Source organism: Bolinopsis microptera, chromosome 9, assembly GCF_026151205.1.
Source record: "Bolinopsis microptera isolate Bmic1 chromosome 9, MBARI_Bmic_1.0, whole genome shotgun sequence".
Taxonomy (NCBI): Eukaryota; Metazoa; Ctenophora; class Tentaculata; order Lobata; family Bolinopsidae; genus Bolinopsis; species Bolinopsis microptera.
In genome coordinates, this window is record NC_087080.1 from 14,833,994 (window position 1) to 14,858,566 (window position 24,573).

General features: G+C 40.0%; 2 protein-coding genes across 10 annotated transcripts in view; one reads left to right on the top strand and one right to left on the bottom strand.

Moving 5' to 3' along the window:
* The window catches only part of LOC134821461 (uncharacterized), a 90,554-nt gene that overhangs the window by 43,329 nt on the left and 22,652 nt on the right, over positions 1-24,573 (bottom strand). For all 9 annotated transcript variants that reach the window (XM_063832213.1, XM_063832212.1, XM_063832211.1 and 6 more), the window contains 5 exons: positions 22,259-22,359; positions 22,025-22,105; positions 21,567-21,725; positions 21,234-21,317; positions 20,923-20,982 (listed from right to left, as the gene is read on the bottom strand). In XM_063832213.1, coding sequence (XP_063688283.1) covers positions 20,923-20,982; positions 21,234-21,317; positions 21,567-21,725; positions 22,025-22,105; positions 22,259-22,359 — 485 coding nt within the window. The remainder of the gene's footprint in view (positions 1-20,922; positions 20,983-21,233; positions 21,318-21,566; positions 21,726-22,024; positions 22,106-22,258; positions 22,360-24,573) is intronic.
* LOC134821463 (adenosylhomocysteinase B-like) lies at positions 13,552-20,844 on the top strand. The gene is made up of 10 exons (XM_063832215.1): positions 13,552-13,652; positions 13,924-14,071; positions 14,265-14,357; positions 14,487-14,619; positions 14,794-14,937; positions 15,215-15,359; positions 15,879-16,009; positions 17,085-17,180; positions 18,410-18,519; positions 20,204-20,844. The coding sequence occupies exons 1-10, from the start codon at positions 13,552-13,554 to the stop codon at positions 20,387-20,389; spliced, it is 1,287 nt and encodes a 428-aa protein (XP_063688285.1). The 3' UTR covers positions 20,390-20,844.

The following is a 24,573-nucleotide window of genomic DNA, read 5'->3' on the forward strand; positions in this document are numbered from 1 at the left end:
AGACTGGGGAGCAACTTCAATTTTAATTTTTTTATCCAATTTTAATTTTTTATTAAGTAAATTTAAGTAACTTTTAATTTCAAGTAAATTCCTTAAATTTTGAGAACGGTTAAAAATGAATATGGGAAAAATTCGGAAAATCATCACGAAGTCAAACTTCTGATTTAATGCTTTGAATTTTTATCGCCAAATCATTACAAAAATCACGAAACAGTTGAAATCTCTAAGCTTGCATCAATTCAAATACAATATAAATTAAATAAATTGAAATAATGTGCTTGTATACCGCCCATATGGTTAGCAACTGATCACACAATTGTCAGGTACTAACCATGTCAGAGTGGTTCTAAAGGGTGAGGTGAAAATATCCAGCAACAAACAACTAAATCATCTCAAAAAAAATCTATTCAGAAAAAAATAAAACTTTAATTATATCATATAGTAATCATAGGAAGATTTATTGATATATACCACACTACGATTGACAATAAATTCCAAATGGAAAAAAAATTGCAAGTTTAAACTGAGAACAGATTTTGTAACAGAACCTGAAACAGAAAACGACACAATTTCATCACAACAAGACACGTGTGATAAAAACGCATCAGACTGCAGAGACATGAGATGAGATGAGTTCCACGTCACATCCTTGATCGACATAAGGTGTGAAATAAGTTTAGATACACCTGTGCTGTGGTAAATGAGAAACATATCCCCAAATAGGTGGGTTTGAAGAGGAGGGGGGGGGGGGGTTATAAAGGGAGAAGAGGGGATTTCAAATCTAAACATAGGGGTAACAGATGAAGAAGACTTGGTATTGAGAGATACACTAGCACGGCGTTGAAAGAGAGAAATTAGGCAGAATTAAAAGTAGGTAGAGCGGTAGACTACAGTATATATCTAGGTAAACCAGGTGGTAGCAACAAGACCGTGTAAAACAGAGTTACATATTAGCTAGAATTAGTCCACACAAATGGCGACACACCACCGCACAGCATGGCACTCACACACCGAGTGCAGCACTCACACACCTAGTGCAGCACTCACACAACAAGTGCAGCACTCACATACCAATTGCAGCACTCACACACCGAGTGAATCACTCACACCAAGTGGAGCACTCACACGCCGAGTGCAACACTCACAAACCGAGTGCAGCACTCACACACCAAGTGCAGCACTCACACACCGAGTGCAGCACTCACACACCGAGCACAGCACTCACACACCGAGTGCAGAACTCACATACCAATTGCAGCACTCACACACCAAGTGCAGCACTCACAAACCGAGTGAATCACTCACACACCGAGTGAATCACTCACACACCAAGTGCAGCACTCACAAACCGAGTGAATCACTCACACGCCGAGTGCAGCACTCACAAACCGAGTGCAGCACTCACACACCAAGTGCAGCACCCACACACCGAGTGCAGCACTCACACACCGAGTACAGCACTCACACACCGAGTGCAGAACTCACATACCAATTGCAGCACTCACACACCAAGTGCAGCTCTCACACACCAAGTGCAGCACTCACACACCAAGTGCAGCACTCACACACCAAGTGCAGCACTCACACAACAAGTGCAGCACTCACACAACAAGTGCAGCACTCACATACCAATTGCAGCACTCACACACCAAGTGCAGCACTCAAACACAGAGTGCAGCACTCACACACCGAGTGCAGCACTAACACACCGAGTGCAGCACTCACACAACAAGTGCAGCACTCACACACCGAATGCAGCACTCACAGTTCACATACCAATTGCAGCACTCACACACCAAGTGCAGAACTCACATACCAATTGCAGCACTCACACACCGAGTGCATCACTCACAACAAGTGCAGCGCTCACACGCCGAGTGCAGCACTCACACGCCGAGTGCAGCACTCACACAACAAGTGCAGCACTCACACACCTAGTGCAGCACTCACACAACAAGTGCAGCACTCACATACCAATTGCAGCACTCAAACGCCGAGTGCAGCACTCACATACCAATTGCAGCACTCACACGCCGAGTGTAGCACTCACACACCGAGTGCAGCACTCACACACCGAGTGCAGAGCTGTAATATTCAGTAAAATATACTCGTAGATATCAGATTTCTATTCAAAGTCACCGAGCCAAGTTAGACATACAAAAGTAATAAAGGTGATAAAACAACAAGGTTACACTAAGGAGACAATAGCTTGAGTTTTAAAATCTGTAAGGTAAGGAAGTAGAATTACTCTCAATTCCTACCCGATATACCGGTATGTGATAGAATAAGTTAGTAGTTACACGATCACTCGGTTTTGTTTTACGATTTAATTGTTTCACCTTACTTAAGTGTATCAATAATAATAGCTCTAATTTAGCATCCGACTGAAATTAGAAATTGATTGACGATTATCAGCAACGCTTATATTTAATGTTTGCAGTATCATTGAATATGTTGAGCCACGCATATTAATATATTAATAAATCTATCAATATGATAATATTAACATATTATATAAATATACTGATAATATATAAATATTATATAAAGATATTTTACATAATGTAAGCACGCTAAGATAAATTATCAAAAACCACATCAATCTGCTAATACAACATAAAGGTAAATTAAAAACAATCAGTTGTGTTACAAACATTACAAACTTTGGGCTAGTTCAAATCAAGCACAAAAATACAAACGTAGGGACCAAAAAGAGCGTGGAAGGCCAACACAGAACCACTTAAACAACAACACTCTTATCTGCACAACAAGCCCCAAAAACATGCAACCAGGAAGCCGGAACGGCACCGTATCAGAACATAAAAGAGACTGTTCACAGTAGATTACAGTGATTGATAGAGCAACGGCGGCAGCTCTATCGCAACCCAAAAGCAATCAAAAGATCGCTAGTGAGAGCAAGGTCACTCGAGTTACTGGGGAAGCATATTATTATTGCCATGCCTTATTTGGAATAATTGGAGGTTCTTCATTTGATCAAGCGAATCAGGAGCTCCTCAGCCAATATATGTAATGTGTTCTATGTGTAGGAATATTTTATATAAGTACGCAATTTGATGATCGACAATGAAGAGAGGGGAGGTTGAGTTTAGTGGGGATCGCAACCCTCCAGGACACCTAGAAAGTTCCATCTCTCCGCGGTATTTGCAATTCTGGAGTTCAACATTTGATCGGTCATATAGCATACCTATTAGCACTAACTATAAACTATAACATACCTTACTCGGGATTATTACGACGGGTTTATTAACGACCGGTTAAAATATGGTTCGGGAAAAATATGGCGAAATTGCTCAAAACCCACCACATTTTCCCGGTCGCCATTTTACTGGTGTCCAACCTTTCAATTTTAGATTCAAAAATTTTGTCTCAGATGTAAATTTCCTTATTAGAGATAAGCAAGTTTAGAAATTTTCGCATTGCTAAAACTTGTGAAACAAGTCGAATTATCAATAATTGTTCAAAGTAGACAGAAATAATGACTCGTGGTTAATCAAACTAGATGGAAAATAATTTTTAACATTTGAAGCGTAACAACCAGATCGATATTAAGATAAAGGGAGAGCTGTTTAGTCTTCCAATAAGTTGTAATCATCTTCGTTATCTTCATCTGGATCATCCCTTTCATCAGTTTTAATTAATTCAAGTTTTAATTTAACTGTTACTTTTACTTTGAGTCCTATTTCATTATGTAGAGCTAGTCAATACCTAAGAAATTAAAAATTGGCCTATTTAAATCAAATTTGACAATAAGGATATATGACAAGAATTGGGCAAAAAGGTGAATTTTTTGCAATTTTAGCCAAATGAAGTCGAAAAACCTACAACAAGTGTCCCAATAGTCTTCTTTAGTGAATATAAGACAACGATTAAAATATGAGCACCCATACCCCTTGGGAACCCTAAAAGCTGAGTCGGCGGGTTTATTAACGACCGGTGAAAATGTGGTTCGGGAAAAATATGGCGAAATTATCCTAAACCCACCACTTTATCCCGGTCATAATAATCCCGAGTAAGGTATGGAAACTTGGTTTTTGTACACTTACTTCGGGCAGTAAGTTTAAAATAAATGCTTAATTTAGGTTGTAGAGTATAAATAACAAGGATATTTTCTAAAGGTGGGAATCTAACACCACCATTTCATATTCGCACGTGTGTTAGGAAGACTTATAAAGTTATGACTACATCATCTTGTTTAATCCTTGATGGACACCTTCAATACAGGATCTGCGGAATCCAAGCAATGAGATAACAATTTCTTAGCAACGTCAAATCAAAATGAGTAATGATTTAATGAAAGGGCAGCTAACGACATATTATCATATCAAATTACTGGCAATTAAAATCAAGCAAAGGTCGGTACTTCAACACAAAAGCATGCACTTCCTGTTATATTAGGAATAGGAAATGGATATTATAACCTAAGAACCAGCCGATCCGATCCATTAAGATATCAGAACCTACTGGGCCCCATCGATATGAAGCACTAAAATATACCGGTGATGGGCTGTTAACTATTTTGGTTGATTATTTTACGACGGTGATAGCCAGTATCGGTGATCACAGTGTCGTGAGGGATCTGCTAGTGCTAGCTGTACAAACCTATTGAAGCGGCTCTATCCTCTGAATTAAACCTAATTAGGTAGGTCATGATATATGCTGGGCCTAATTGACGCTGCCATTGCGCCGTCGGTTTCCGCCACCAACGTCATTTTTAGCTGCCCGTCGTTTGATGCTAGTCACATACGTTTGCTCTTCCATTTGGTTTTTACATTGAAACGCTTTTCGTATTCTCTGAGTCCATATAAGACCAAGTCGATAACCATCTAGCTTTCATTTAAAAATCGGACATTTTACCAAGTCAGGAATAATGGCTTTCGTTCTCAACCACTGACTGTGATACTTTATATTAGACGTAAAGGAAGCCGCAACAAATTAAAACTGACTGCAACTTCATTGTTAACACTGTATCTGTAGGGACACCAGGCTAAAAACAAATCAAGACCTACAAAATAAAAACAACCACGATCACAAACTTTAACGTCAAACTTATGTTTAACCGCCAAGAACAATTTTCTCGTTTAAAAAAACATAGATGTAATCGGCAGTTTAACATCGGCTGTAAAATGGTCTTAAGCCAAGAGGAAAATTGATATTGAAACTTCTCACAGGTTTAATAAGTTTTTCCCTATTTTCGGGTTGTCATTCGACTACAGCTCTGCCCTAAACCCAAGTCCCACTTAGTTTCAGTCGTCATTACTATGGATTCCACCCAGCACACATATGTTCATTAGACTCCATCTTATTTCGATGCTGGAAAATGAAACATTTTCTTTGAGTGCATTTTCCTGACGGTTTTCTGTCTCTCGACTGCAACATTTAAATTTTAACATTAGTTTTTTACATCTGTTTAATATATACGAATATTCGTTATTTCCGCGATTCATTTTGTTTTTATAATTTCCTCGGCCAGGATATCGCGTTAACAGTACTTATTTACGTCTTCAGTTTACAAATCAGTGAAACACAAACATACTATGCGGGGGGACTACAGACCCCCCTCAAAGTCCTTTACAACGTTACTGCCAGATTACATAGCACTAAAATTATTTGTTATATAGTAGTGTTAAAAGTACTTATACCTTAGACATCACAAGCCCCACTCTCTACTGCAACCAATAGTAATAAGAGAGACCACTAACGGAAAATAAAAAATGACGTTACAAACCAAAATTCAGGACACTATCACAATGCAATAATTGTAACAAATGAATGTAACAAATTTCTACCTGCATACTCACGAAATCATTGGTTAAGATTAAAATATCACAATATACAACATGATGAAGATAATAAAAGAATGACACGTAAAGTTACAAATATTGAAGGGGTATATGGTGAGAAGAGCAGCTGCACGTATTCCGGTGCCTGCACAACAATAGTGTCACAACCGCGTCATCACATGACAGAAAATGACGTCAGAAAATGACGTCACGAGCTATGACGTCATCCTCATCAGCAGCAGCAAACACATGCAACCACCACGTACACCACCGTCCAAACCCAGAGTAAATTAAAGTATGAACGCTGCAACCAATAATATCTAATAAGGCTACACTCGAGCATTATACATCTGAAAGAACCCCCGCACACTAGTACGTTACACGTGGAGGTATAACTAGCAGAGCACTGAGAAGGGGAACATAACAAAAGGGGGGTACGGCGAAGAAGTGTACATTTCAAAAAGTAGGGGATATGAGGAAGCGGTTATGTGTAGAATCGGACAAAGAGTCGAGGGAGATGAGGCGAAGAAGGGAGAGAGCCTTGTAACCTGACACCGTGACCACCTACCGAGGGTCGGGTGTCAGAGGAGATGGATCAGCTTTGGGTCAAAACTTTGCTGGAAGGTGGAACTGTCTTCAGACAAAACTTTGCTGGAAGGTGGAACTGTCTTCAGTCAAAACTTTGCTGGAAAGTGGAACTGTGTTCAGTCAAAACTTTGCTGGAAAGTGGAACTGTCTTCAGACAAAACTTTGCTGGAAGGTGGAACTGTCTTCAGTCAAAACTTTGCTGGAAGGTGGAACTGTCTCCAGTCATAACTTTGCTGGAAAGTGGAACTGTCTTCAGTCATAACTTTGCTGGAAAGTGGAACTGTCTTCAGTCAAAACTTTGCTGGAAAGTGGAACTATCTTCAGTCAAAACTTTGCTGGAAGGTGGAACTGTCTCCAGTCATAACTTTGCTGGAAAGTGGAACTGTCTTCAGTCATAACTTTGCTGGAAAGTGGAACTGTCTTCAGTCAAAACTTTGCTGGAAAGTGGAACTGTCTTCAGTCAAAACTTTGCTGGAAGGTGGAACTGTCTTCAGACAAAACTTTGCTGGAAGGTGGAACTGTCTTCAGTCAAAACTTTGCTGGAAAGTGGAACTATCTTCAGTCAAAACTTTGCTGGAAAGTGGAACTGTCTTCAGTCAAAACTTTGCTGGAAGGTGGAACTGTCTTCAGACAAAACTTTGCTGGAAAGTGGAACTGTCTTCAGTCATAAGTTTGCTGGAAAGTGGAACTGTCTTCAGTCATAACTTTGCTGGAAAGTGGAACTGTCTTCAGTCAAAACTTTGCTGGAAGGTGGAACTGTCTTCAGTCATAACTTTGCTGGAAGGTGGAACTGTCTTCAGTCAAAACTTTGCTGGAAGGTGGAACTGTTCTCAGTCACAACTTTGCTGGAAAGTGGAACTGTCTTCAGTCAAAACTTTGCTGGAAAGTGGAACTGTGTTCAGTCAAAACTTTGCTGGAAAGTGGAACTGTCTTCAGTTAAAACTTTGCTGGAAGGTAGAACTGTCTCCAGTCATAACTTTGCTGGAAAGTGGAACTGTTCTCAGTCACAACTTTGCTGGAAAGTGGAACTGTCTTCAGACAAAACTTTGCTGGAAAGTGGAACTGTTCTCAGTCACAACTTTGCTGGAAAGTGGAACTGACTTCAGTCAAAACTTTGCTGGAAATGAAACATTCTTTGATCATTCCACTTTGTCCTGTGAAATTTAAATTTCTCATTTCACAACTTTTAAATTGAGAATCGTTTCCTCAGTTAAATTTCTGGCCAGGAATCGCGTTAACAGAAACTTTTACGTGCTAGTTTACAATCTAAAAAACTCTTGCGGAGGTGGAACAGACCTCAGACTAAACTTTGCTGGCAATTGCAACTGTTTCGTCAAATTTGTGTGTAAAGTGAATTTTCTTAGACTCAAAACTTTGCTGAAATGTATGGAGACACTTACAGACAAAAACTATGGACGTACAAACCAATTCAGTCAAAACTTTGTGAAAAGTGTAACATGTTCTCGTCACAAACTTGCTTGAAGATTAAACTGATCACAATAAACTTGCTGAAATAATGAATGATCTTAGTCACATCTTGTGGTAAGTGGAACTGTCTTCACGTCAATTCCGTGCTGAAAGTGGACACCGCTCATCAGTCAAAAATGCTCAGAAAGTGGCAACTTGGTCCCTCATCACAGAACACATTGCTGAACACGTGAACAGTCAACCAGGTCAAAAATAATAACATATTGCTGAATAAGTGGAACTAGTTCTCGAAGCCCCCAAATACTTTGTGGGAGAGTGAACTGCACACAGAATAACAACATTGCTGAAGGTGGAATTTCAAAAAGTTGGGGATAGAAAGTTAATGTTTGAATCGGACAACGGATGGCTGAGAAGGGTGGAGCCTGTCTCAGTCCAAAATTGTTGTCAGGAAAGTGGAACTGTTTCAGACAAAAACTTTGCTGGAAGTGGAACTGTCTTCAGACAAAATTTTGCTGAAAGTGTAACTGTTCTCAGTCACAACTTTGCTGGAAAGTGGAACTGTTCTCAGACAAAACTTTGCTGGAAAGTAGAACTGTTCTCAGTCACAACTTTGCTGGAAAGTGGAACTGTTCTCAGTCACAACTTTGCTGGAAAGTGGAACTGTCTTCAGACAAAACTTTGCTGGAAGGTGGAACTGTTTTCAGTCAAAACTTTGCTGGAAGGTGGAACTGTCTTCAGACAAAACTTTGCTGGAAAGTGGAACTGTCTTCAGTCAAAACTTTGCTGGAAAGTGGAACTGTCTTCAGTCAAAACTTTGCTGGAAAGTGGAACTGTCTTCAGACAAAACTTTGCTGGAAAGTGGAACTGTCTTCAGTCAAAACTTTGCTGGAAAGTGGAACTGTTCTCAGTCACAACTTTGCTGGAAAGTGGAACTGTCTTCAGTCAAAACTTTGCTGGAAAGTGGAACTGTCTTCAGTCACATCTTTGCTGGAAAGTGGAACTGTCTTCAGTCACATCTTTGCTGGAAGGTGGAACTGTCTTCAGTCAAAATTTTGCTGGAAAGTGGAACTGTTCTCAGTCACAACTTTGCTGGAAAGTGGAACTGTCTTCAGTCAAAACTTTGCTGGAAAGTGGAACTGTCTTCAGACAAAACTTTGCTGGAAAGTGGAACTGTCTTCAGTCACAACTTTGCTGGAAGGTGGAACTGTCTTCAGACAAAACTTTGCTGGAAAGTGGAACTGTCTTCAGTCACAACTTTGCTGGAAGGTGGAACTGTCTTCAATCAAAATTTTGCTGGAAAGTGGAACTGTCTTCAGACAAAACTTTGCTGGAAAGTGTAACTGTTCTCAGTCACAACTTTGCTGGAAGGTGGAACTGTCTTCAGACAAAACTTTGTTGGAAGGTGTAACAGCAGCAGTAGGCCATTTAATGTTTAGTGTAAGAATAAAGAAATACTCAAACAAACAGGGCCAAAATTCGGAGCAATGTGTTAGCTCTGGTGTTTGGTCATCATTTTAGTCAAAGTTTTACATCATTTGGGATGACAGAGAGCAAATCTGTGTTGAGACAGAGAGGGAGCCATCAAACCTGAACTCAACGGAAAAACTATATTTGAAAAGGCGCGGTAAAGCTACACTAGTGAAAGCTAAATAGTACACTTCAGTTCTGTACTTAATAACTAGCACCTGACAACTTCAGGACAACATATAATTGAGTCAAATTAGTGTCAGTTAGCACATATCAACCCGTATCTCCAATCAACATTAGCTGAAATTAACTGGAGAACATTTTTCAGAAGTACACAATTTGCACGGTCAGTCAGCTTTTCTAAAACTCATGACAGTATATCAGAGATGAGATATTCTGGTAAGTGGTAACTCGACTCTGTAACACAGGATACCAGTTGTAATCCACAGATGTTGACTGCCATCCAATCAAGCTCCGCTTATTGAGTTGTAGAAGTGTATGGTAGTGTTCCTTGATAACGGACCATTTTTGTACGAGCATGGCACATTACTTTTATACGTGTTACAAAACACAAAAACTGAGATTTCAAATCATTCACTGGTCACCACGATGTGTTTTGAAAATCGATAACATCATATCGTGCCCTGGACATGAGCAGCACAAATTGTAGGCGATGACAAGTTATTTTCTCTACGCAAAAACTTAAGCATCAATCAACAGTTAAGTAAGAGGTTAGAACACAAGTTGGATAAGTAAATGATATCATAGGGTACTATCTAACAGCAACAGCACCTAAAGATTATTTCCCAACTGTCGGCCAAGACAATTTAAAGGAACAATAATAGGATTAAATTCCATGAAAAAGTGCACGTTTTGTAAAAAGTGCACGTTTTGTAAAAAGTGTACGTTTTGTACTAGTAAAGAGCTACGAGGTAGAAACTGCGAAGAAAGACAATGTAGATATCATGAAAAGGCGTAAGAACAAGTCGGGCTATACGCTAGTATCCAGATTCGCTCAGTAAAGGATGAAAGGACGGAAGCCATTATTACGAAGGAAACATCAGTCAAAGAGCAAGTCTAGCCAACCAACTGGCTGGTTGGTGAAACATGTCTGAAAGGCAAGGAACCAGCAGCGGGGGACCACCAAAGAGGGCGACCAGATAGCCACATTATGCCATCATGTACAGCCTAGATAACTAACTCTTGAATTAGAACCACTGATCAACAATAACTACGCCCATGAATAAAATAGGATAAAATAGTCATTTCAGAATGCTTCATTCTTCTTTAAGAAGAAGACGTATAATGTAGAATTAGAGAAAGCGAGGTACAGTAAAACAAAAGCGCAAAAGAGTCACCCTACGATGTACTCTCTCTCTCTCTCTGCCTCCCTCTGCCACTCTCTCTACCTCTCTCTCTCTCTCTCTCTCTGACTTGATGGAGTGCCGACAGGTAAAACCACCATTTGCTAGCCCTCAATACTCTCATCAGCTGTCATCAGTCTCACACACGCCTGCTGAAGACACCCTAGACTGTACTGAGTAGGGTGTGGGGTGTAGGGTGTAGGGTGTAGGGTATGGGGTGTGAGGTGTAGGGTGTAGGATGTGGGATGTGGGGTGTGGGGTGTAGGGTGTGGGGTGTAGGGTGTGAGGTGTAGGGTGTAGGATGTGGGGTGTGGGGTGTGGGGTGTAGGGTGTGGGGTGTAGGATGTGGGGTGTGGGTGTAGGGTGTGGGGTGTAGGGTGTGGGGTGTGGGATGTGGGGTGTACTGAGTGGGGTGTGGGGTGTATGGTGTGGGGTGTGAGGTGTAGGATGTGGGGTTTGGGGTGTAGGGTGTAGGGTGTAGGGTGTGGGGTGTAGGGTGTAGGGTGTGAGGTGTAGGGTGTGGGGTGTAGGGTGTGGGGTGTGGGGTGTAGGGTGTAGGGTGTGGGGTGTGGTTACTTCCAGCCTTTTGTTTTACAAGTGAGAGATTCCCAGACCATATTTACACGGACACAATTTGAGGTAGCTTTTGGGCTTTCGAGTAACTAAACTTTGATAGGTTAAAATTTGGGCCAGCCGTAATCTAACAGGTCCGAGTAAACTACGAAGCTCGCTGTCCTGTACGGGTATTGAGTAAGCCAAGACTGTGACCTCGCCTTAGGCGCACACCATTTCACGCCAAAATAACTTAACTTTTCAGACCAATGCCGATGCAAAGGGTACTGACCGTTTCCAGAAGCGCTGAATGTAAAACCGGTTTCATCTGTGGGCGGTTATTTGAACTTCGAAGGGTAGTGCTAGCAAAACTGAAATGGTGGGCAAAACGCAGGAGTGACTTAGATTTGAGATGAAGGGCGTGGCGTTCTGCAGAAGCTGCTTCCAAGGAGTTTTAGGCGGGACCGGATAAAAAGAGAGTAAAATAAAGTCGATGAGAAGTCACAGTAGACATGTAAGCGGTATGTCAAGTCAAATTTCGTAGACGAAATCGTGTCCAAAGATATCCCTGGATGAACTGAGCATCAGAAGAAAATGACGTTAAAGTAGCACTAAAAAGCTTTGTGGGTTCTTAAAATATGAAAGCGGAAGCCCTGCAGGGTTCGGGCGTAAAAAGATGTGCAAATGTGATGTACATGTAATTCCTCTCATTTACAACAGTTTGATATCCGACATATTATGACGAATTATATTTATAAGATAACGTCAACAAAATGAGCCGTGAAACTCGGCATCTAAATCATAAATATATTGTAATTTTCGCACAGGAGGACCGTAAATGTGTTCAAATAAAATATGAATGCTGAAGAATATCAAATAACAGTCGGCATTTAAAAGTATGTGTATTACATTGAACTGTATTATAGATCATATGGCTTGTGTCCGATTCATCAAACAGAATAACCTCTGGCCTTGTGTACGGCTCCCCCGTGCTCCCCGATTAAATATGAGATTGAGCAGCACTGAACACGTTTAATCAAGAAATTGAGCTACCCTTGCAATTTGCGGTGTAGCCCCGGCCTGGCTGAGATTAAGTCTTAACCTTGTGCAACATAATTTCCTGTACACGACCACCAGATCAGACTTTATTGAGGGACCTACTTAGGAAATGAGGTGATGCAATCACGGGAGGGAGTTTCATTGAAAAAGAGAGTGCTGGGAGTGGTGATGGTTTTAATTGTGTTCCTCCTAGATAGCTTACTAAGCTGCTTAGAGAGTAAAACGAAAAGTATTGGAATCTTTTTGTGGAAGGTGAGTGACGGCAGTGCTTGGGTTTTATGACATGATTGCTCAAAAGTTCCTTTTCTGGTAAATCGAACCTGAAAACAGTTGACACAGATCAAAAATTGAAGCAATTGATCTTTAACGCACATAAGCGCTGATCTTCAACCAGGGATACATTTGGAAAGTACCGAACATCCTTTATGGATTACGCACCTCCTTCATTATACCGAGAATTAGATTTACTTAATTATTCTTTCTTCTCCCCAACCCTGAAAATAACCTCCGTTTCATGAAAAATGAAATCTGTCTAGTAAAAGTTTCTCCAATTAGATCTCATATGGATCTCCTTTTGCCTCGACCGGACCAGTCTGAAATGAAGGGGAACCAGAAGAGGGAAATAAGTTCATGGGAAACAAATTTAGGGCAAAAACATCTCGGGAAGGCTGTGGTGGAATTTAGAGACCTTAAGCATCACCTGTATGTCGACAGACATGTCGAGCAACGAAAGGCAGGCATAAACACGCTATTATGAGAGAGCAAGGTTAGTTTCAGTTTATCGAGCACATTAGTAGATATACCGAATATGGTTTAATGATTGGATACGAAACGCCCTACAAGGTGTCTTCACTTGATGTTTGCGATACCCCAGCTCTACTCGACAACGGCCCATTTAATTATGAGATCATCTTCCCTTTTTTAAGTCAAGGTAAACCCAAAAAAGGAATTTTTGAAGGAGTAAACATTGACGTTATCCATGATATTTGTGGGGGAGGAAAACATGTGCACCATTTCACTTTGATTTTGGAGGTGCGGTTGGAACGCACTATGCCATACTATACCAAGGATTTTGTCTTCTAATTGTTCTCCAACAACTAGTATTTGAATCTACCTTTATAATCAGAACCCATACAGTAGTAGTACTAAAGATATCATGAGACGGTATTGCTCAATGTTTTAATTGTTCTTTTCATCATGAAAGGTTTCCTGTAACAGTTTGAATAACAAGAACCTCTGTGACGGTGTTGGTTTGTTTGGATATTATTGACAATACAAACTTCTGATTATAGATGGCAGTACAGCACAAAGTATCAGATATCGGTTTGGCAGAGTGGGGGAGGAAGACGATCGACATTGCTGAAAATGAAATGCCTGGGCTGATGTACCTAAGGTAATCAATGTTTTGTGTACCTATATTACTCAGATTTTATGATAGCCATTTTCACTAAAATTCTGCCTGCAAATAGGAAAGTAGGCTGTACCCCGATTCTTTTATATTATGTTATTATGACGGTCTGTTGAAACTTATGTGATCTATTGATATTAATGCAACGAAATGATAACTAACAACGGAAACTATTCAAAATTTAAGAAAACATGATCATACATATTAATCTCTTAATTTAAAACAATCACTAAACACTAAACACTGAACCACGCAGAGAGAAGTACGGAGCATCACAGACACTATCCGGAGCTAGGATCGGAGTGTGCATGAGTGTTACAATCCAGACTGCTGTCCTGGTGGAAACACTCACGGCACTCGGGGCCAGGGTCAGGTTGTGTTCCTGCAACCCTATGAGCAGCCAGGTGATTTAAAGAATAAATAAATACAAATTAAAGATAAATAAATAAAAGAAGCCAGGTGATCCTCAACATTTCTAGTGAAATGGAGATTTGTAGACTGAGATTTATTTTGTAGACAGTTTACAGATTGTAGTACAATATCGGTTTCTACCGTACAAAGGAATTTTCAATTTATCAATTTACAACCTTCTTTTAGGATCATGCAGCTGCAGCTCTTGCCGCAGCAGGGATTCCTACGTTTGCTTGGAAAGGTGAAACTGAAGAGGAATTTAGATGGTGCATTACCCAGGTCAGAATTTTATTCATTCATAATCTGGTGAGCCAATTCTCTTGCAATCTCCCAAATTGTGATCCATATAATATTTTAATGAAATATTTTATTTCGAACGAAGATCTCAATCTGTCCTGATTTTGCCAGGCAATTAACTTCGGAGAAGAGAATCCTATGAACATGATAATGGACGATGGAGGAGAACTGACAGGGATAACCATGATAACTAGACCGGACATCTGGGCGGAGATTAAGGGAATCAGTGAAGAGACAGCCACAGGTGAGGAGAAAACTTTTAGGAAAAGATCCATTTACAAATGGGAAAAAGCAAATTCTGTTATAGTAATATAAGCAAAGAACTAATGATCAATTGTTAAAAATATGAAGAAAATCTGTCGGTAAAATTACGATTCAGTGCTTATCAGGTTAATAATTTGAAAAAACTACCGCCCAGGAATACACAGGTTAGATAAACTGAATAGATCGGGAGAACTACATATTCCAGCTATCAATGTTAACTACAGTGTTACTAAAAGCAAGTTCGACAACTTATACGGTTGCAGGGAAAGCCTAGTGGACGGTATTAAACGGGCTACAGGTAACCACAAATTAAGTTTATCTTTATTTCAACCAGGAAGTGGCATGAGCTTTACTTGGATGACGTTTGTTAAAATTGTCCGGACTTTGCGTATCATGCCATCTTGTATTGATCACGTAAACTGTACAGGGTGATTCAAAAATAATGTTTGGATTTTAAATGGCTCTAAATTCAGAGTTAAATAAAAATGTCACTCCACTTTTGCATATTTAGGTAATAAAAACATATATAATATGTAAGTTGTATAATATGTAAATATGTAAGTTTTGCAACTCAGATATAATGATAGCGGGCAAAGTTGCTGTGGTGGCGGGGTTTGGAGATGTTGGTAAAGGATGTGCTCAGTCTTTGAGGGCGTTCGGAGCAAGAATTATAGTCACAGAGGTGGATCCTATTGCCGCCCTACAAGCAGCGATGGAAGGGTGAGTTATATGAACTAGCAGGAACCCGTATAACCCTAAAATGGTGTCAAGACTCAAGAGACTAAAATAATTATTACCTATTTAATTCGCGTTTTTTACACCACTTGGGGGTCGAAATTTTGGGTTCTAAAACTCCTATTCCTTTAACGCCAAGTGGCGTTAAAGTTGATGCCGTGGTGTCAGTAAAATGGTACGGATCCATATATTATATCGTCTCTCTTTATATATAGTAAGATAGCTGTAGAGATAGAGCCGGTGCGGGACCTTGTAGAGCAAATGTTAATCATACCTTATACCCCTTATAGCTCACTTACTACTTAGTCATATTATCAGTGCAACGATTTAGAATCGGCGGTTGAGATCTCCGATAATAATAATGGAGTGCCTTGAAAGTGGTCTGTTAATGATTGGATTAATTTTCATATGTAATTTAAATTGGCTGACCTTTCTGAAAATTCCTAAAAAACCGCCAATTCTAAATTAAATCGGTGCACTGTAAGATAAATCTTTTCTCTCCAGATACAAGGTAACGACAATGGCAGAAGCTGTGAAGGAGGGGCACATATTTGTCACAGCAACTGGTTGTATCAATATCATCACGGAAGAACATCTTCTTAATATGAAACCAATGGCTATCCTCTGTAATATTGGTGAGTAATATTGGTGAGTAATATTGGTGAGTAATATTGGTGAGTAATATTGGTGAGTAATATTGGTGAGTAATATTGGTGAGTAGCGACTACATTTAAAGTTATCGCTAGTTTGATATCAATCTTTTTAAAATTTTTATTTCAACGTTTACAAGGTTAGCAGGCTTCGAATTTTGATTTTTATTATAGTGCTCTTTCTTCGATTGAATTGTGAAGGCATGGGATGATCTCCAAATTGGGTATTAAATAAAACAGTTACACAACTTGAGACAGAATCAGTATTTACTCTGTTATGAATGATTGCTCTCATAAGTCATGGTCACCTTGATGGAACATTTTCTTTTATAGCTCAAAAAGATTCAGGATAAGAAAAAAAACCTACAGACTACTACAAAAATAAACTCACATTAAAAGCATTTCGTGGGAACAGACTTTGTTAAGTAACTGCAACTTCGCTCATAAAAATAAACCGTCAAAGCAAGACTGATCCGAAAACAAACCAGGTTGGACAAGAAGCTGCATCAGTTAAAATAAAAAAACTATCAATCACAGTAAGACACTCTAGATACTACCTGGCCTAGGTCCTAGCTGCGTAAACAGGAAAATAAAACTATTTTATAAAACCAACCTGGCACTCCTTAACCCCACCTGTTCGTAACTACAGTAGTCATAGTTACCAGCTACAATAGTTACCATGACTACCTTCCCGCTCCTCTTACACATAATGTTCACAAACCTCTGGACAAGAACCGGTTTTGGGGGAGAGGGGTCCAGGTTGTGGTCTAACCTTCCTAAACCGGAGGATGGTCAGGTTCCTCCATGAGAAGCTACCCTGAGATCTCTTCTTAGCCTTAGGGTGAGAGGAGCTCCTCTTGGGCATCAGATATACATCTTGTGGGGTGTTGTTTGTTCCGTGAGATGCTATGTCATGTTCTGGTGTACAAGAAGTTTACAAGAGACGGATCGGTGCGACAATAATCCCAACAAAACAGCTGTCAGTATCAAGTTTAATTCAAAAGTTAAGAAAGATTCAAGTTAAGAAAGATTCAATCGACCCAACAGTTACTTATTTCAGGTCACTTCGACGTGGAGGTTGATTGGAAATACATCAAAAACAATTGCGACATCATTCAAATCAACAGCAACTGTGACCTGTGTCAACTCCCGAACGGTAAATAAGGAAGGTTGTTCGTGGTGTTATTGTACTGTGCTTGATGTTTTGTAATTTAATCGGGAATTTAATGCACAATCTCAGCAACACCCCCAAAATATAGTGTCAATAAACTACACTGCACAGCAAATGGTACCTTGTGTGTATGATAGATTTGGAACAAATCTCATGACGGCTTTAAGAAATGCTGAGAGTTTCACATGGTATAAATATAATCAGGCTTTTTGGCAACTCCAAATATTTATTTGAGTAGCCCACGTACTTTGCTGGACTTAACCTTTATGTAAGCTGGACAGACTACGACATGTGGGTGATTTCTAGAGCACTGAGCGGATCATGTTATTACCTCATTTATGATGTGCGTGTGGTAGAGTTTGTAGTGTTGTAAACATGAAAGCACGTACCATCATTTCAACATACAGCAAGACCCTTACATTATCTTTAGAGGGAACAAATCAAAAAAGGATCTTGAAGCGAGTCAGTAAATGGAACTCGCTGCCAGACAAACAATTTCTCAGACAAACAATTTCTCTGGTGTTTACAATCTAAATGCATGATATTTATTAGGAATATTTGAAGTGGGTAGTGTAGTGTAGAGATCACTAAATATGGTATCATGGATATAACGATGTTGATCGTTAAAACTGCTGTAAATCGTTTGACAAGTTAAAGAATCGGAATTGAACCTAGGCCCTTGCCAAATCGGGGAACTTCCCCGGGAAGTAGCAAATAAAATTCGAGAATATATTCAAACGGGTCATGCGCTTTTTTGGGAATAATCCCATTTACGGTGCGGAAAGAGTTAGAAATGAAACGCATTATACAGATCACAGATGTAGTAAACTGACGTGAGCCAGGATTTTGTTAAATATGTTATTCTGCAGAGTTAATACAGGCAATATTCTGAGGACAGCGTCAGTGAAATATCTACGTTTTATAAGTTGATTGAAGATATGGAAACTCGTCACGTGGTTGAAACGTTTAGAACATGGTCCGGAACATGGTCCGGAACATGGTCCGGAACCTGGTCCGGATGCCGGAACATGGTCCGGAACCTGGTCCGGATGCCGGAACATGGTCCGGAACCTGGTCCGGATGCCGGAACATGGTCCGGAACCTGGTCCGGATGCCGGAAACCTCCACATTAACTGTATGTATTATGAAATTATGAAATTATTTGGTAGTGTTATCTTGGGTCTATTTTAACTAACAAATGAAACATCCTTCAGGAAACAAAGTGGTGGTGCTGGGAAAAGGAAGGATCGTGAATCTAACATGTGCTCAGGGACACCCCAGTTTCGTCATGAGCACTTCCTTTACTAACCAAGTGTTGGCTCAGGTAGAAGATTATTTAATTAATTAATTAATTAATTAGTAGTGAGAGATTGTGGTTTTACATGTTGGTAACAATAAGAAGGCAAGAAAAACAAATCTGGCATGTTGAAATATACCATTACTTGATAGTTAAATCTGCAGAATATGCGGGTTGAACAACAAATGTTAAAGAGAATAATAAGCATTCATTGTATTCATTAGTACTTCATATTTACTTTCGAGACAATCTGTTAAACTACTTCTGAACTACATAGTAAGTATTATTGAAAGGTCTCCTTGACTATTGCCAAAAAAACAATGAAAAAGAAATGTTTCAAGTTCATACAAGTCCAAGAGGCACGGTGCGTTCTCGTACTGATACACCACGCTAAGAACAATGTGGATTTAGAGTTAGACGGTACCGGTAGCGATAATTGCGGTGGCGGTTCTGTAATAATGTGAACAATTGCACAAATCGATTAAGGTATTCACCCAGGGAACGCCATTAAAATATCGATCGTGCATTCCTATTCTATATTTGGTGGTGACTTCAGGATTACAGTGATTTTGTTGCACATGAAGTTGTAAAGAACGGTGGAACTGATAATGAAGGTTAATTTTTTTTCGATAAGAAAAAATTGAGATGAAATAGATCTAAAATAAAATTGAATAATTAATAATAATAAATATAATAAATATATGATATATATGATATATGATATATGATATATATATAATATGCAAGAAAAAGTTAACGATAAGTCGATTTATTTCACAGCCATCATTGCACAACCACTGACCCTCCAAAGATATAACCTGGGTGTCTTCCACGAACAGTTTATGGTGTACTTACTACTTAAGAATGACTTAATAAGTACAAATTTAAGTACAACCCTTCGTTTGTCGTCCACGAACTGAGTCTTAAGTACAAGTTTTTACTTAAGTCGCATGATTTAAGTTAAATATTTAAGTACGACTTTGGGAGTTAAACTTATCTTATTATAACCTGGTGCCAGATATAACCACAAAACCATTTCTCAATGATATAAGTATACGAAGGATTTAATCTCAACCCTGCCCCCAACAACCAGTTATAACCCCAGGATCTTACCACAACCCCACTCAGATATTACCCCGGGATCCTACCACAACCCCACTCAGATATTACCCCAGGATCCTACCACAACCCCACTCAGATATTACCCCAGGATCCTACCACAACCCCACTCAGATATTACCCCGGGATCCTACCACAACCCCACTCAGATATTACCCCGGGATCCTACCACAACCCCACTCAGATATTACCCCAGGATCCTACCACAACCCCACTCAGATATTACCCCAGGATCCTACCACAACCCCACTCAGATATTACCTCAGGATCCTACCACAACCCCACTCAGATATTACCCCAGGATCCTACCACAACCCCACTCAGATATTACCCCAGGATCCTACCACAACCCCACTCAGATATTACCCCGGGATCCTACCACAACCCCACTCAGATATTACCCCGGGATCCTACCACAACCCCACTCAGATATTACCCCAGGATCCTACCACAACCCCACTCAGATATTACCCCAGGATTCTACCACAACCCCACTCAGATATTACCCCGGGATCCTACCACAACCCCACTCAGATATTACCCCGGGATCCTACCACAACCCCACTCAGATATTACCACAACCCCACTCCAGGTTGAGCTGTGGACGAAGACGTACTCCCCAGGAGTCCACCTCCTGCCCCGGATCCAAGACGAGGAGGTTGCCAGGTGCCACCTTGAAAAGCTGGGGATCAGTCTGGATACTCTCTCTTCGGAACAAGCAGCCTACATTAACATCGACCCAAACGGGCCCTACAAGCCTGATTATTATCGATACTGAGTTGTTAAAGTTGTTTTTAATCGTAGAGTTCTAATGGTTATGGTTTTATTAAATAACTGATGTTATTTGTTAATTTAGAATGAATAGGTATTATAGTAAGAAACGTTAGTCATTGCAGAATGCAGATATTAATAGATACAATTAATAAACGTTAGCAGAAAAAAAATGATTAAGGTTTGAAAATTAAGTAGAAATTCAAAGCATGGCTAGTATAGAAATCACAAAGGGTGCTGCAGATTTATTATCACGAGCTAACAAACTTTGTAGTAGTGCGTTTAGTTTATATTTGGTAGCAGTTTTGATTAAAATATTGTAATAATTTGATATTTTGTAAATTAATAAGATATTCTCTAGAATTGATATCATGATGCGAGTATATTGGTACCCTGACCCGAATTAATAAATGAAAGAATTGTACTCAGTGACCGATTTTGTAATGTTTACACTTCATTTTGAAGAGAAGCGAGTTTATAATGCAAACAAATTCACCTATTTCGTCAGACAAAATCATATCACAATAATCATAAACTTACATTGGGATCTTTAGGCTTCTGAGTCAGACGATCAACACCACTTGCTCTATCGCCGATGACCTGCGAGGGAGAAAGTTAGTGATCTTAAGTGATCTTAAATTATCCGTATCAATTTTGGCACATTATCAAGAGTATCTGACGTTGAACACGTCTCCATTATAAAACGGATCTTTGATAGGAATTTTAGCCTAGTGTATTTTTGTAAGTCAGCAGCGCTTGAAGCAATGACACGGATTGTTATAAACATTAACAAGAATTGCACGTGCAAGAAAAATTTCAAACCAGCTTGAAGCTTCAGTAAGTCTGCTCACCTTTTTCCAAATCTCCTTGCTGTCGGCAGTCTTGCCTCGCAGAACGTACGTGTCACCGTGTATTACCTTGTCACCTTCAGCTGGCTGAGGAGGGTGTCGTGTGAAACATCTCTTACAGGGTGACTCAAGAGCGCCTATTTGACTAACTGATTGCTACCTCTAAAATACTAGATCCACTTGAAAAATATCGGATGTAGGCGATTGATTTAATGTCAGATTCAAAGTATTATGGAAATAATGGAAGTAAGGGCTTGATGACATCAGAAATACGCTTTTTAGTAAATGTCTCGTAGGTTTTCCAACGCATATTACACACCTAGTAAACAAGCTTACCAAAGTAGCGACTACAGTGATGTGAAACTCAGTCCCATCGTCACAGTTGAAGTCCTGGATCATGATCTGAGAGAGGAACATTGGGTCCTGGACCACTTTTAAGTGTTGTCCCACCTCCTTGGTGAGGAGGAGTAGGTCGGTAAACAGCATCGCGTACACCTGAGGGTGAGGGAGGGTGAGGGATGGTGAGGGAGGGTGAGGGAGGGTGAGCGAGGGTGAGGGAGGGTGAGGGGGGGTGAGCGAGGGTGAGGGAGGGTGAGGGAGGGTGAGGGAGGGTGAGGGAGGGTGAGGGAGGGTGAGGGAGGGTGAGGGAGGGTGAGGGAGGGTGAGGGAGGGTGAGGGAGGGTGAGGGAGGGTGAGGGATGTTGGGGAGAGGGCTCTCTTGTGAGTGAAACATAGTTGAAGATAGTATCTGGGATGTGTCTAATTTAGAGATATTATTAAGGTACCTTTCCTACCTTGTGTTTCTTCTTCTTGTCCAGCTTGTATAAGCTACCTTCGTGTACAAGTACTCTGTCTCCTTCCTTTATAGGGAATGGCTGAAAAGTGTTCAGATGGTAATGACTAATGGTCAAGTTTTACTTAAGTGAGGTTTGATCATTAATACAGTGTCATTGTAAATAACGAATTACACGCCAACTTTGTACAGCAGAAAGAAAAGTAATAGTATAGAACGATAAACGCTCACTAACTTTGACGGAGGAAGAAAATATAAGGCGTTCTTGAATGTCAGCCATCTTCCTAGCTTCTGACTTCTTTTTGCTTGGGGATGTTCGCGACAGGGCTGACAAAACTGACAAAAGGGAGTTGTATTACAAAATGACAAAACAAAGTTAGTAGATCAACTTCTGACAAAACTGACAGAAAAGGGGTTTAAATAATAAACTCAACAGTTAGCAGATCATCTTTAAAACGTCAGAGTTATTGATTATGATGTTTGCGAAAGATTACGTCTTCAAAATGTCAGAACTGGTAACTTTTGTTTTAGATCATCTGCAGGACCGTCAATCTGCGTCAAACATAATCCATTGTTCATAACTCATCTATACTAAAGAAGTCAGTAAGCTCACCCTGAATAACATGACCAACATGTCGGTAAACTTACCCTGAATAACATGACCAACATGTCGGTAAACTTACCCTGAATAACATGACCAACATGTCGGTAAACTTACCCTGAATAACATGACCAACATGTCGGTAAACTTACCCTGAATAACATGACCAACATGTCGGTAAACTTACCCTGAATAACATGACCAACATGTCGGTAAACTTACCCTAAATAACATGACCAACATGTCAGTAAACTTACCCTGAATAACATGACCAACATGTCGGTAAACTTACCCTGAATAACATGACCAACATGTCGGTAAACTTACCCTGAATAACATGACCAACATGTCGGTAAACTTACCCTGAATAACATGACCAACATGTCGGTAAACTTACCCTGAATAACATGACCAACATGTCGGTAAACTTACCCTGAATAACATGACCAACATGTCGGTAAACTTACCCTGAATAACATGACCAACATGTCGGTAAACTTACCCTGAATAACATGACCAACATGTCGGTAAACTTACCCTGAATAACATGACCAACATGTCGGTAAACTTACCCTGAATAACATGACCAACATGTCGGTAAACTTACCCTGAATAACATGACCAACATGTCGGTAAACTTACCCTGAATAACATGACCAACATGTCGGTAAACTTACCCTGAATAACATGACCAACATGTCAGTAAACCTACCCTGAATAACATGACCAACATGTCGGTAAACTTACCCTGAATAACATGATCAACATGTCGGTAAACTTACCCTGAATAACATGACCAACATGTCGGTAAACTTACCCTGAATAACATGATCAACATGTCGGTAAACTTACCCTGAATAACATGATCAACATGTCGGTAAACTTACCCTGAATAACATGACCAACATGTCGGTAAACTTACCCTGAATAACATGACCAACATGTCGGTAAACTTACCCTGAATAACATGACCAACATGTCGGTAAACTTACCCTGAATAACATGACCAACATGTCGGTAAACTTACCCTGAATAACATGACCAACATGTCAGTAAACTTACCCTGAATAACATGACCAACATGTCGGTAAACTTACCCTGAATAACATGACCGACATGTCGGTAAACTTACCCTGAATAACATGACCAACATGTCGGTAAACTTACCCTGGATAACATGACCAACATGTCGGTAAACTTAACCTGAATAACATGACCAAAATGTCGGTAAACTTACCCTGAATAACATGACCAGCATGTCGGTAAACTTACCCTGAATAACATGACCAACATGTCGGTAAACTTACCCTGAATAACATGACCAACATGTCGCCTGTCGGTAAACTTACCCTGAATAACATGACCAACATGTCGGTAAACTTACCCTGAATAACGTGACCAACATGTCGGTAAACTTACCCTGAATAACATGACCAACATGTCGGTAAACTTACCCTGAATAACATGACCAACATGTCGGTAAACTTACCCTGAATAACATGACCAACATGTCGGTAAACTTACCCTGAATAACATGACCAACATGTCGGTAAACTTACCCTGAATAACGTGACCAACATGTCGGTAAACTTACCCTGAATAACATGACCAACATGTCAGTAAACTTACCCTGAATAACATGACCAACATGTCGGTAAAATGACCCTGAATAACATGACCAACATGTCGGTAAACTTACCCTGAATAACATTGATGACCAACATGTCGGTAAACTTACCCTGAATAACAAGACCAACATGTCGGTAAACTTACCCTGAATAACATGACCAACATGTCGGTAAACTTACCCTGAATAACATGACCAGCATGTCGGTAAACTTACCCTGAATAACATGACCAACATGTCGGTAAACTTACCCTGAATAACATGACCAACATGTCGGTAAACTTACCCTGAATAACATGACCAACATGTCGGTAAACTTACC